The sequence below is a fragment of the Brachycentrus maculatus genome, unplaced genomic scaffold, assembly GCF_059751285.1.
Source record: "Brachycentrus maculatus isolate JH-2025_06_01 unplaced genomic scaffold, ASM5975128v1 h1tg000017l, whole genome shotgun sequence".
Classification (NCBI taxonomy): domain Eukaryota; kingdom Metazoa; phylum Arthropoda; class Insecta; order Trichoptera; family Brachycentridae; genus Brachycentrus; species Brachycentrus maculatus.
The window spans coordinates 1,625,904-1,641,604 of NW_028280771.1; the positions used below are offsets into that span (position 1 = coordinate 1,625,904).

General features: G+C 31.0%; 1 protein-coding gene across 1 annotated transcript; it reads left to right on the forward strand.

Annotated features, from left to right (window-relative positions):
• The first annotated feature begins 415 nt into the window (after positions 1 to 415).
• On the forward strand, positions 416 to 14,589 carry LOC148313181 (fibroin light chain-like). The gene is made up of 6 exons (XM_088266478.1): positions 416 to 489; positions 8,279 to 8,313; positions 10,227 to 10,401; positions 11,584 to 11,730; positions 11,867 to 12,082; positions 14,055 to 14,589. The coding sequence occupies exons 1-6, from the start codon at positions 448 to 450 to the stop codon at positions 14,199 to 14,201; spliced, it is 762 nt and encodes a 253-aa protein (XP_088122604.1). The 5' UTR covers positions 416 to 447; the 3' UTR covers positions 14,202 to 14,589.
• The last annotated feature ends 1,112 nt before the right edge of the window (positions 14,590 to 15,701 follow it).

A 15,701-nucleotide genomic window follows, 5' to 3' on the forward strand; every position in this document is an offset into this window, starting at 1 on the left:
AGTGTGTCCAAATACTTGTTCACAAAATCTGAATTTACATCTCACCAATAGATGTCTCTAGTGAAGTTCTAGTGATTCAAGAACAAGGTTTCTAAACTGGTTCATATATACAGAACTTCCAAGAATTTGATTAGTGTGGTTGTCAATAATGGGTAGAATTGGTGATGTTACACGTGTGTTAAGTGATCACTTAAACCAGCCTATGACGGTCGTCAGCCCTGTAAATGCCCAGACTTCTATATTCTTCTTCATCTTTGGTGAGATGTAAAAAAATAATATAAAATATTGCTGTTTTCTTTTTTTTCATTTTTAGTAATTTTGTTAATATTTTAATTGAATTAAAAAAGTCGTTTGTGGTGACCCTGATATAGACCAACAGCAGGTGATAAAAGTAGGAGTACCATTGGCGCGCCCCATAAGCCGTCACTATCAGCGCTATCATCAGACATGGCGCTCTCTCTACTGATTGTAGCGCTTCTAGCTATCCAGGTCAGTCCGCAATGTGTTAACTCTCACCCCGGGATATCACCGAGTGCTCGATCCTCCAACACTGTGACAACTACTCCTTCATTTTGTGATAACACATTCCAATTGCATTCATTTTGTGACGACTCATCAAATTTACGCTCATTTTGTGACAACTCATCAAAATTGCATTTTTCTCAATAAATTCAACACCGACGTTAATTTTAAGTTGTTAGACCGTGTGTTGATTGTTTCTGGAACACACTGAATACACAATAAACTAACCCTTATTGTGACTATTCATTAAAATTGCATTTTTCTCGATAAATTTAATACCGACGTTCATTTTCGATTCGCACACCTCGTGCCGTTTTTTTATTAGAAAACACTTGATAATGCATAGAAATTATAACCCTGATTGTGGCAACTAATCAAATTTACGCTCCTTTTGTGTCAACTCATCAAAATTGCATTTTTTTCAATAAATTCAACACCGACGTTGATTTTGGGTTGTTACACCGTGTTTCATTTATTTCTGTAACATACTAAAGAATATATGTATTAATTTTAAATCAAACACAGATTTTTTGAGTCTACTAAGTTGTATTTTATTAACAAAAACATTCGTTTGATAATGCCCTAACAAGGCGAAACAATTGTCACAATATAATTTTTTATGTGTTTTTTGTTAATAAAATACAACTTAGTAGACTCAAAAAATCTGTGTTTGATTTAAAATTCATACATAAATTAAAATGGAGTTCTACAAATTAAACGCCAAGTCAATAAATAATATACTAAAGAATACACAATAATATAACCCTTATTGTGACTTTACACAAAAATGGCATTTATCTCAATAAATTCAACACCAATTATTACATAGTGTATCGTTTTCGGGATACACTTGCGTTGAAATAACCCTTAAGTGATAATTCGTTTAATTTTTACTCATTTTGTGACAACTCATCAAAATAGCATTTTTCTCAATAAATTCAACACTTACGTTTATAATGAAGTGTGTCGTTTTCTGGAATACACTGAGCCATGCTTGGAAATATAACCCTTATTGTGATAATTCTTAATGTACGCTCATTTTGTGAAACTCATTAAAATTATCTCATTAAATTTAACTCCAATGTTCGAATCGCACTCAATTTGTGGCAACTCATTTAATTTACGCTCATTTGGTGTCAACTCACCAAAATTGCATTTTTCTTGATAAATTCAATACCGACATTCATTTTGGGTTACAACACCGTTTGTCGTTTGTTTCTGAAATACACTATCAATGCTTAGATAGTCCTTGTAGTGACAAATTATGAAATTTGCGCTCATTTTGTGACAACTCATTAAAATTGCATTTCCCTTATTAAATTCAACACAAACGTTCATTTTGGTTTCATCGTGTCTCATTTGTTACTGGAACACACTTAATAATATAAATATAAATATAATCCTTATTATGACAATCCATTCAATTAACGCTAATTTTGTGACAACTCATTAAAATTGTATTTATCTCATTAAATTCAAAACCGGCGTCATTATGGGTTGTTACACCGTGTATCGCTAGTTTCTGAAATATACTGAACAAAACATGGAAATATAATCCTTGTAGTATCTCATTTTGTGAAAACTCATTATAATATTTTTTTCTCAATAAATTCAATACCAACGTTCATTTTTCGCAATAAATTCAATATCACCGTGTGTCGTTTGTTTCTGAAATACACTGAACAATTCATGCAGTGATAAATTACTCAATTTACGCTCATTTTGTGAAAACTCATTATAATTAATTTTTTCTCAATAAATTCAATACCAACGTTCATTTTTCGCAATAAATTCAATATCACCGTGTGTCGTTTGTTTCTGAAATACACTGAACAATTCTTGTAGTAATTATTAAATTTACGCTCATTTTGTGAAAACTCATTATAATTATTTTTTTCTCAATAAATTCAATACCAACGTTCATTTTTCGCAAAAAATTCAATATCACCGTGTCTCGTTTGTTTCTGAAATACACTGAACAATTCTTGTAGTGACAAATTATTAAATTTACGCTCATTTTGTGAAAACTCATTATAATTAATTTTTTCTTGAAAAATTCAATACCAACGTTCATTTTCGCAATAAATTCAATATCACCGTGTGTCGTTTGTTTCTGAAATACACTGAACAATTCATGCAGTGACAAATTACTCAATTTACGCTCATTTTGTGAAAACTCATTATAATTATTTTTTTCTCAATAAATTCAATACCAACGTTCATTTTTCGCAAAAAATTCAATATCACCGTGTCTCGTTTGTTTCTGAAATACACTGAACAATTCTTGTAGTGACAAATTATTAAATTTACGCTCATTTTGTGAAAACTCATTATAATTAATTTTTTCTTGAAAAATTCAATACCAACGTTCATTTTCGCAATAAATTCAATATCACCGTGTATCGTTTGTTTCTGAAATACACTGAACAATTCATGCAGTGACAAATTACTCAATTTACGCTCATTTTGTGAAAACTCATTATAATTAATTTTTTCTCAATAAATTCAATACCAACGTTCATTTTTCGCAATAAATTCAATATCACCGTGTACCGTTTGTTTCTGAAATACACTGAACAATTCTTGTAGTGATAAATTACTCAATTTACGCTCATTTTGTGAAAACTCATTATAATTAATTTTTTCTTGATAAATTCAACACCAACATTAAATTTTTTCGGGTTTTTTTTATTTTAAACTGACGATTATATTGACGAAAAAAAATACTTAAGTATACCATTTTTATTTGTTGTTATCAATTTTTTGCTTAGTTGAGGTTCTGGAGGTCCCGGGTTCGATTCCCAAGGGGGGTAAAATAAATATAAGTAAATTTTTCACTGTAATATTTATTCAATATTATTACCCTGGACTGGTACCTGAAGCGGAGGGCTGATCACATTTCCTTCAAACGATCAAGATAACACTGCGTTTATATGACGCAGTGCCCTATGCATCATTGGGGTGCGGATAAGGGTTTTATTATTTATTATTAATTGAACAACGTTCGAACGATTTTCTTTAAAAAGTTTTTATTTAAATATATCTTTTTCAGTTGAATTTTTTTCATAAAATTCGACTACTTTTCGTTTTAATTTAAGCTTTTATGACTTTAAGTATTCTTGATGCATATAATCAAATGATTTTTTAAATTCACATATTAACACATTTTTTTGCTATAACTTAACTTGAGTTTTTTCAGTATTTATGTTTGTTATTGTTTTCTGCGCTGATCATATCTCACTGGTAAGGTTGGCACATGTACACATTTCAATTAAATGTCAAATAGTCGATTTTTTAAAGACGTTTTTACAATAAAAAATACATAAAAATACGCGCTTTAAATGCAACATTGTGTTAAAATCCAAAGCAATCGATGAATAACTTTAGAAGATATAAAATTCTGAACAAACTATCATTTACAGTTCTATTTGTATAGATAACGGATTTTTTAAACGAGTATTTTTATTTGATGTATTAATTTAAAATCAAACACAGATTTTTTTGAGTCTCCCAAGTTGTATTTTATTAACAAAAAATACACAAAAAATTATACTGTGACAATTGTTTCGCCTTGTTAGGGCATTATCAAACGAATGTCATTCGAAAGACATTCGTTTGATAATGCCCTAACAAGGCGAAACAATTGTCACAAAATAATTTTTATGTGTTTTTTGTTAATAAAATACAACTTAATAGACTCAAAAAATCTGTTTTTGATATAAAATTAATACATAAATTAAAATGGAGTTCTACAAATTAAAAGCCAAATCAATAAAAAAATGAGTATTTTTATAATAAAATTATTTACAACAACTTGCATTTACATTTTTATTCATACGGACAAAGATAATTTTTTTAAAGTTTTCTATATCTAGTAGAATGCATTAAAAATATTCTTTACGTGAAAACAAAATATTCTTTTAAGAAAATACAAACGCAAAAAATGCATAGAAAATACATTAAAATTATTGATTAGATACGGTTATTTTTAAGAAATTATCTTTTTTCATTTTTCACTTGATCAAAGAAGTAACTCATTTGTTTATTCAGCGCACACAAAGAATCAAAGAGCGTCAAAATTTGATTGATTTATTTGTTTTAAAACACATGTGCAAATACGTGTAACTGTATGCCACAAATTGAGTGCTGCCAGGTCAAACAATGACTGCATTTATTCAAACAACTACAAATATTTTTCATGTGAACGTGTTTTCCAGTGGAAAACAACATCTGGCCACCATGTTTACACAAATTCAAGCCAATTGTGCAAATGCATCCATCAATTTTAAATGGTGTTTGAACAAAATCAATTTGATTTTATTTAATTTTAAAATACAACTTTAATTTCTTTGAATATAATATCTTTGTTTTTATTTCAGTAATTCTGAAAATTTCAGGCCTGAAATATTTACATTTTCTAATACTTTTAATACTTACTTTTATTCGCACCCATCGGTGCATAGGGCACTGGATCTTATTTATGGGATGTTAATTTGATTGTTAATTTTATAAGGGCAAGGTAATCTGTCCTGCTCTTCACATACCAGTCCAGGATAAATATAAATAATACCTAAATATTTGAGTAAAAAAACACTTATGTATTTTGTATATTAAAAGCATTGTTAACTTTATGGTATGATATGACAACTTTTTCTTTATCATTCATCGTTTACGTTGTGTAATACCACTTTAAAAATACTACTTCTTGACTACCGGTTTCGGAATTATCAATCCATCAGCAAATAAAATGCATACTAAAGTGAAATTGTTATAGAAACTTATGTGACAAAACACACCAAATGTGCTAAAGATGTATATTTGTGATATGTATTTTACCCGGGATAGATAATTTTTTCTATACAGACTTTTTTAATGCGATGGCAGCTCAGTATGTTAATGTTAACAACATACGCAATACTAAAAAAAATCTGTTCATGTCGGGTAGCGTGCTTCTTGTAAGATACTGTCACATAGTAGTTTTCGATTACATTGTTGTTTCAAAGATTTTCAATTAATTTATTAAAAATTTTACATACTCGTATAAGAAATCGCTCACTCCTTTCAAGAACGTCATAAATCAAAAAACTTTATTTTTCAGGAGAATGTTTTTAAAGTTTAAAAATATAATAAAATGTATTAAAAATAAGTATCGAGCCACTTATTGAACTTTTAACTGTGCAACAGATCTTTTTAGGTAAAACCTGAAGGTTTTTTCTACATTTGAAAAATATTTAGTTTTTTTTTTTAATTATTATACAATACCTTTTCTTCGAAATGCAAAAACAACACTTTCTGTCATGTAGCGAGTAAATATTAAGTTAAAAATATGCCGCTTTTGCTGGAATATTTTTTTATATTTTTTAAACTTTTAACTGTGCAACAGATCTTTTTAGGTAAAACCTGAAGGTTTTTTCTACATTTGAATAATATTTAGTTTTTTTTAAAAAATCATTATACAATACCTTTTCTTCGAAATGCAAAAACAACACTTTCTGCCATGTAGCGAGTAAATATTAAGTTAAAAATATGCCGCTTTTGCTGGAATATATTTGATATTTTTTCTGAGCATTCCGAAAACATGCACAACTGAAAATTGACGATTTTTTATTTATGACGTTCTTGAAAGGAGTGAGCCAAATGTGTGCTTTCTATTTTGTTCTTTTCCGTTTGAAAATACTAAATATCCGTATTTGATTCATTTGATCGTTCACCAGTTTCAGTAGAATAAGTTAAAAAATAATTAAACATCAAAAATATTTTTTTCTTATGCCAAATTTTGGTGTTATCTGTCTAACAATTTGCTATACTACTGCCATCTATAGCAATCGCGGCAAACTAAATGTGAGCTTTAAGCTTCAATTTAAAATATCTTCAACATACTTTTTTCAATACATCATAGAATATATCATTGTTAAAATAATTTAATTTTTTAAATAATCAATTCCTTTTTATATAATTAAAACGGCATTAATTATTGTATTCACTACAGACAATTTGGGTTAAATTTGAACAATATTTGAGTTCTTTTCGCAGTAGCAATTGTTTTCTTATGAGAATTTAAATTGAATGGTTGTACCTGTGTTAGTCGTATTTTATGAATACGACTTTTTTAAATAGTGAGTGAAATTTAGTTCAAATCGGGTAAAATTTAACAATTATTTTTCACATTTTTATGACTTAAGTACTCATATATTCTCAAATGGATAAATTATCGAATTCGATCAATTCTGCCTTATTTTATTCCTAAAATAAAAGAATTCAGAATTGTAAGTAAGTAAAAGAATTCAGAATATTAAGTAATAAAAAAAATCCAAAAAAGTTATCTAACTCAGTTAAATAAAAAACATTTTTCATCTAGACAATTCGATTTTTTTAAATGGGCGGGAATTGTCTTCTTTTTCATTTGTTAACTTATTTTTCTTCTTCATACTTCATCCCAGTGGTGCAAAGGGCACTGTATTACATTGATGCAATGTTAAGTTTATCGTTAATTGACTGCAAAGTGATTAGTTTACTCTCCAGGTACCAGTAAAGGTAATATTAAATGAATATTACAGTAAAAAAATACTTATATTTATTTTGACCTCATTGGAAATCAAACCCGGTACTAGAGGTACATGGTAGCTAAATGCGCTAACCTTACACTATAGGGCATTTTTTTAAACTATACATTAATTTATTGATTATTAAAAGTAACTAAATATATATGTAAACACTTTACAGTATTGTTTTAGTGATAAGGGAAAACAGAAAGTTTAACGTTCTTTAGTTTTTGATGAAAATTTTCACATTTTTTCATCATCAATGTGTAAAGAACGTCACAAAACGTGAACATTGCCTTGCTTTCCCGATTTAATTCCATTTTATTTGGGCAAGCATCATAATGTTCAAACAAACCCCTTAAGACATCATTCAAGGTTTCGTTGTATTAAAATTTACCGTCATTTTATAACAACATATTTTAACCTTTCATTTTATTTAGGCAAGCATCACAATGTTCAAACAAACCCCTTAAACCATTATCAAAGGTTTCTTTGCATTAAAATTTACCGTTAATTTATAACAACATATTTAAACCATCCATTTTATTTAGGCAAGCATCATAATGTTCAAACAAACCCCTTAAAACCTTATGAAAGGTTTCTTTGCATACAAATTTACCGTCATTTTATAACAACATATTTAAACCATCCATTTTATTTGGGCAAGCATCATAATGATCAAACAAACCCCTTAAAACATTATTAAAGGTTTCTTTGCATTAAAATTTACCGTCATTTTATAACAACATATTTAAACCGTCCATTTTATTTGGGCAAGCATCATAATGTTCAAACAAACCCCTTAAAACCTTATTCGAGGTTTCTTTGCATTAAAATTTACCGTCATTTTATAATAACATATTTTAACCATCCATTTTATTTGGGCAAGCATCATTATGATCAAACAAACCCCTTAAAACATTATTCAAGGTTTCTTTGTATTAAAATTTACCGTCATTTTATATCAACATATTTTAACCATCCATTATATTTGGGCAAGCATCATAATGTTCAAATAAACCTCTTTAAACCTTATTCAATTTACCGTCATTTTATAACAACATATTTTAATTATATGGTAGATGTCTCTTACACTCCACTGTTCAATACATAACACTTATACATATAGATAACAACAAAAAAATGTGTGCGTTCAAGTTTTATTTATCCTGTGAACATTCAAATGATTAATTTGTTTTTTATTTATTTTTCAGGGCGCCAGCTTTGTAGCATCCCATGGCATTTCATCGTGAGTAATATTTTAGTATTTTTTTATGCATATTTTTATTTTTATCTTCTACAATTTTTATTAAACAAATCATTAAAATAAATTTCGTGAAATGCCAATTAATAAATTACACAATGTTGTAGATTTTTTTTTAATTCTTTTTTTTTCCTTTTTTGATTGTAAAAAAATACCATACATATAATTAATGTGCTTTTGGCCGTTTTTTTGTTTGGTAATTTTGTCCGATGCAACTAACGTTAGTTAGTTTCAATAATATAATAACTAATTATAGTATAATTTTTATTTGAAGCACTAATATTGTGATTTTCCATTTTATAATTAAAATGTAATTTGCTTTTACAATCAATATAAATCTTTTATTATAACTTAATTATTTACCGGTTTCGAAGCTAACCGATTCTTTATCAAGACTAGTATTAATCAGTTTTGATTAAGAAGCGGTTAGCTTCGAAACTGGTAGATAATTAAGTTATAATAAAACATTTATAGTGATTTTAAAACGAAGTTACATTTTAATTACAACTAATGAGTGGCATTATCTCATTTGTGACATATTCTTGCATATTTATGTACAGATGATAAGTTCAAATGGGATTCGCATATTATAAAACTCTGTGATCGTCTGCGGGCTCTAGGGAGTACTTTTTATAAGTTGTACTTTATCCTGCCTAAACAGACCTTAAAAATTATTTACTGTTCTTGAGTAGAATCCATATTAAGGTATGGAATATCATATCTTGGGGACATTCGACGTCAACAAATTTAAAAATGGTTCAAAATCTGCAGTATTCCATAATCAAAAAAAATTGTGCCCAGTCATATATACATACTGTATAATCAAAGGGACAATCCAATCTTGATATATAAACATTAAAAATTACATATTATTTTTTGACATCTCATCAAAGATGAAGAAGAATATGGAAGTCTGGGCATTTACGGGGCTTACGACCGTCATAGGCTGGTTTAAGTGATCACTTTACACACGTGTTACATTCACCAATTCTACCCATTATTGACAACCACACTACTCAAATTCTTGGAAGTTCTATATATATGAACCAATTTAGAAACCTTGTTCATGAATCACTAGAACTTCACTAGAGACATCTATTGGTGAGATGTAAAGAAGCTTTTTATTAAGCAGAAACTCTTATATTAGTATGTGAGATCCGAATCCTGGATTATAATCACACACATGAGAAACGCCAGAAAATACCATTTTCATTTTTATTATTAAGCTTATAATTTGACCAGATAATTTATTTACAACATTGGAGATAATCCAGATTTTGTGAACAAGTATTTGGACACACTCAAAATGTTGTTGATATATAAACATTTCAAATTACTGCCGGTACGTGGAATATTGTGGATGAGTATCATCGTTGAACAACAAACTAGACAAAAATATCGAAATCTTTTAGTACACAACCATGATACACGCAACGAAGGTTTGATAGTCCCTAGAATTAACAATAATATGGGAGTCGAACACTGCAATATATCGTTCCAATTTTTTAAAATTTGTTGCCGACAGATGTTAGAGATCAAAATTTAATATGGAACAAAGGCAAAATAAAGGAATGGGTAAATGATCAAGAATTAATTTTATGAAAATTGTAAAATGTTTATATTCATAATTATTCTCTATTTTTTATGTGTGTATATTAGGTTTAAATCGTTAAAAACAATAAAAAATGTATTAAAAAAGAACTCCACCGACAAGACACACAAGGTGGCTTGGTGGGTCTCTGCAAAAAAATGTTCTAAATATGTAAAAATGGTGATTTAAATAAATGTATACAAATAAAAAATAAAAATAAAATAAAATGATATTGGTTCATTTGTGATATTGCCTTGTATAAAGAAATACCTTGGTCTAATTGTCTAATTTCCATTATTTTCGACAGATCTCTCCTGGAATCCACATGGAACTTGGTTGAAGATGGCGAAGTGGAACCCTACGTGCAACTCTTGAAGAACGCTGTGATTAAAGAAGGTGGACTCTTCAGCTTGGCCGCTACCGTTACAGGAGTCGGTGAATTGGCTTGGCCACGACCAGCATCTGGCTGTGGACACTCCAAAGTAAGTGAATCGTCCATTTTTTACTTGGAAAATACCACTGTCTGTCCTATCCCGTCTTTGATTTTAGACAATTTCTATCAACGAAATTTGATTCGGGTTGTGGTTCCGTGATTAGAATCGCAGGCTTTTAAGTCAGAGTTTATCGGTTCGAACCCACTCTACCACAATTTGATACCTATTTCTAATAATGAGCCACTTACAGAAATAGTACGAAATTGAAATATTTGTTTGAATAATAAAAACACAAATATTTCTCGGATGTATCGACCATTTCGCTCACTCGTTTCAACAACGTCATAAATCAAAAAACTTGATTTTTCAGGAGATCGCTTTTTAAGTTAAAAAATATAATAAAATGAATTAAAAATAAATATCAAGCCACTTATTGAACTATTTACTGTGCACAACAGATCTTTTAAGGTAAAACCTGAAGGTTTTTTCTCCATTTGAAAAATATTTAGTATATTTAAAAAGATAATTAAACAATACCTTTTCTTAAAAATGCAAAAATAACACCTGCCATGTAGCGGGTATTAAGTTAAAAATATGCCGCTTTTGCTGGGATATAGTAAATTTTCTGGGCATTCCGAAAACATGCACAACTGAAAATTGACGAATTTTATATATGACGTTGTTGAAAGGAGTGAGCGATATGTAAAAAAATACCACTATCTCATAATATCGATTTTGACACGTGTGTCGATGCATTCCGCATCATTTTCAAACGCGGTATTTGAAATATAATATCGTGGGTGTACTGACAAAAAACATTAACTCGAAAATATGCAATTTGGAAATATGAATGATGCATATTATAAAGTTTTCAACGCTCTATAAACTGGAGAAATACAGTCAGTAGTTTGAAATGTCATAATTATGTGGTTTTGAAAGTAAATTCACTTTGAGTTTAATAGCGGGTATTTTATTCTGGTTTTACAAAAAAGGGATTATTAAAACAGTAATAAAGTACCTACTACAAATTTAGTACTTTATTACTGAAAACTTAATGCTTAGTCCTTTATTACTGAAATACTTTATGCTTAGTCCTTTATTACTGAAATACTCCATGCTTAGTCCTTTATTACTGAAATACTTCATGCTCAGTCCTTTATTACTGAAAGTCGTTTAAAAAATTGTCAGATAACACAGAAGACCGGTATTATAAAATGATGTTTGTTCCAGCTCATCAATGCCAACGTTGCCTTGAACGAAGGAACCCTCGCCTGGGGAGAACTTGAAGACGCAATCGACAGTTATGCCGTTGTCTTGGCCCAGGCTGTTGACAATCTCCGAATCCTCGGTCTTAGCTGCATTATCCCAGCTCCATGGGTAAGTTCACACAACATCCTACGTGAAATTCTTAATAAGTTCTTGAAATAAATCAAATTATGTAAAATACTGTTTTGTCAGCATCTTGTGATCGATTGTGATATATTGAATTCGTTGTGATTTTTTTTGATTTCAGCCCACCCTAGAAAACTCATGCTCCGATTATGGACGAATCTACGACTTTGAAAACAGCTGGGACATCTCTAAAATCAGCCGCAACGTTATCTGCCCAGCCCGACGGCTGTACACCGCCTTCGGGGCTCGAGCCAACAACGTCGGGGCATCCGCCGCCAGCGCTTCCACCGTCCCCGCACTCTCCATCATCGGAGACATCGAGGGAGAACTCATCAGCGTGAGTTTACGGATAAACTAGCCGTTAGTTAACCAAACCCAACCTAACCTAACCTTAGGTTTTTTGCGGCAGGAGAAAAATCTTCAAAAAGACCAAAGAAAGCCAACGGCGCTAATCTCCTTGGGAGTAGTGTGGGATTTTTACTCACTTAAAAAAACCTAACCTAACCTTACCTTTTTTTGCGGCGGGAGAAAAATCTTCAAAAAGATCAAAGAAAGCCAACGGCGCTTATCTCCTTGGGGGTAGTGTGGGATTTTTACTCACTTAAAAAAACCTAACCTAACCTAACCTAACCTTACCTTTTTGCGGCGGGAGAAAAATCTTCAAAATGACCATAGAAAGCCAACGGCGCTAACCTCCTTGGGGTAGTGTGGGATTTTACTCACTTAAAAAACCTCCATCATTTTTAAAATAAACAAATGAGAAAATATAAAAAAAACATAAGGTAAAAACAAAATAAGAAAATATGACTAATCACTACATATTAGTTTATTGTGAAACTGCAGACAGTTAGTAGAATTCCATATTGAATTGTTGGGTAATATATCCAAAATTAAACAAGGTTTATTGGATTTGAATTCTACATTTATTTATGTTTCATATATGTTAATACGTGACGCGTTTTGTCTTATTATTGAGTGTTTGATAATGTCTTAATAAGACGAAACGCGTCACGTATTAACATATACATAAAAAAAATTGTCCGCCTCCGTAGTGTAATGGTCAGCAAGCTAGGCTACCATGCTGGAGATCCCGGGTTCGATTCCCAAGAGGGTCAAAATAAATATGATTGATTCTTCAGTCTAATATTTATTTAATATGACCCTGAACTGGTACCTGAAGCGGAAGGCTGATCACCTTTCCTTCGTGTATTTAACGATCAAGATAACACTGCTTCTATATGATGCAGTGCCCTATGCACCATTGGGTGCAGATAAGGGTAAGAAGAAGAATTCTAATCCAATAAACCTTATTTAATTTTGGATATACAGTGAAACCTCTATCTTTAATTTTTAAAGGGACGTATTAAAATAAACTATGAATGCGGAAAAAAAAATACGGGATTAAGAGGTCAATACCCAAATAGATGCGACCGAGTAAAGATACCGTCCTCCCAATCTGCATAACCATTCGTAGGCTAAAATTCTAAGAAGAATACATGTTTCAGATGCAAATGTATCTATTTTTAAAGAAAAAACCTAAATAGAATTTAAAAAAATACTTTTGTTTTTTAACTGTTTTATTTTCGTAAGTCAATAGTTTATTTTCGGCTTTGCAAATTATATTTTTTTATATCGGTTATTGAATGTGTGTTGTAGAAAGTTTTCTTTCAAAGAGTGTGCACGCTTCTGAAAATGCAGGTACAGGCTGCGGCTCCTTTTCATCAATATCGACCTCAAAAGCTTTCGATAGTTTCTATTCCATAAGTTGCCGTTGAATGTTAGAAAATTGAAAAGAATGTAAAAAAAACAGACAAAATGTACCGAATATGCAGCTTAATTCGAACGATAAATGCGGTAAATGGTGATACAGAAACGATCGATGCGGTTTAGTTTAGTATGAAATTAATTCGGGATAGAAGAAATAAACGACATATCCGGGAAAACGATTATTTGAGGAACGATAGATAGAGGTTTCACTGTATTACCCAACAATACTACATATGCATGTGTAAGACGGAGGATATCGTGAGGTGGGGACGACAACGAAGGCGATACTGGAAGGAACATATAAACAAAATGTCAGACTTCCACGTATCGCCCTCCAAGGCAACCCTGAAGGACGCAGACCCCCAGGCAGACCTCCGAAAAGATGGAAAGACAGCTGGGAGTCAACATCCCAAGAGCGACATGCGGAGGCACAAACAGATCCCTAGGATCTACATAAAGAAGAAGAAGAAGAAGTATTTTACATACCCAAAGCAATATATATATTAATATTTTTAAACTAATTACTTACGATGATGTTTCAGTACTTGGATGCCGTCTTGAGCCCAGACGCTGGATCAAGCTGCAAGCCCAAGCAGAAGAAGTTGAGAACTCTCGCTGGATCTCTCAAGGCATCCATCTTCAGCGCTGCTGGAGCAGCCAAGGACCACTTGAAATCACGCTGCCACTGAGAAACACCACAGCCTCTAGCTTAGTTACTTAAATTTAAGATGAACCGGTACAAGATCACCTAACATTAAAAAAAATCCAAATGGATCTGATCCACCAAAAAATCTGGCTCTCTTGAATTAAATCATATCAAAACCAAACGGCTTTCGTTTTTCGGGGAATGTGCGCATCACCACAAATTTTAATTTTCCTTTTTATTTCACCACCAAAAAACCTGAGCGACGGATTGGCAGAGTTATTCAAAGTTTGATTTGTGCAAATCTACCAGCTTCTATTTGAAGCGACTTTACGAATTAATGCCGATACTTGGCTTCGGTTTGTACACAACCAATTTTTGTTTCAGGAAAACATTGAAATGTTTATAAAATAAATAAAAATAGTGAACAGACAGTTTTATTCATTTGGTATATATTTTTTCCCCTACACACTGCTCACAACTCAACTTCATCCACATATCGCTCACTCCTTTCAACAACGTCATATATCAAAAATCGACCATTTTCGGTTGTGCATGTTTTTGGAATGCCCAGAAAATGTACTATATCCCAGCAAAAGAGGCATATTTTAATTTAATATTTACCCGCTACAGGGCAGAAAGTGTTGTTTTTGCATTTGAAAAAAGGTATTGTTCAATTATTTTTTTAAATATGCCAGATATTTTTCAAACGGAGAAAAAACATTCAGGTTTTACCTTAAAAGATCTATTGCACAGTAAAAAGTTCCATAAGTGGCTTGATATTTATTTTTAAAACATTTTATTATTTTTTTAAACTTTAAAAACAATCTCCTGAAAAATCAAGTTTTTTGATTTATGACGTTGTTGAAAGGAGTGAGCGATATGTGAATGTTTATACCGATATTTAGACAAGAGACACTTACAACGTTTTGAGTGTGTCCAAATACTTGTTCACAAATCTGGATTATCTCCAATTATAGAAGTTTTTTTTAATATTATTATTTGACATCTCAACAAAGATGAAGAAGAATATGGAAGTCTGGGCATTTACGGGGCTGACGTCAATGCCCAAACTTCCATATTCTTCTTCATCTACTCACATACTATATAGTATCATATATCATATTAAGTAATAAGCTCATTCATTGCAAATAAACATAAGTCCATGGAAGCCAAACTGGCGGTTCACAACCAAGTGCTGGTACCGACACTGATGTATGGAAGCAAAACATGGAACTGGCAAAAGAAGGATGAAAGCAAAATTAACGCTGTTGAAATGCGCTTCCTCAGACGAATGTGTGGAAAATCATTGTATGACAGAATGAAAAATCAATATTTTATATAAAAAAGTAATGTAAGGCTGAAGAAGGGATAATTAAAAAGATTAGGAAAAGTTTTTAAAAGTAGTATGGACATTGGAGTAAATAAAAAATGACAGAATGACTAAAAAAATATATGTGGTAAATGTAAACGGGAGAACAGAATGAGGACGGCCGTAAAAGACTTGGCACAATTAGATCAATCAGAACCTAAAATCTGGTGGTGT

Excerpts from the sequence above, each read along its gene's own strand:
- LOC148313181 (XM_088266478.1), top strand. The coding sequence starts at position 448 with ATGGCGCTCTCTCTACTGATTGTAGCGCTTCTAGCTATCCAG. Across the intron at positions 8,314-10,226 it reads GCATCCCATGGCATTTCATC|ATCTCTCCTGGAATCCACAT; the intron begins GTGAGTAATATT and ends TATTTTCGACAG. Across the intron at positions 12,083-14,054 it reads TCGAGGGAGAACTCATCAGC|TACTTGGATGCCGTCTTGAG; the intron begins GTGAGTTTACGG and ends ATGATGTTTCAG.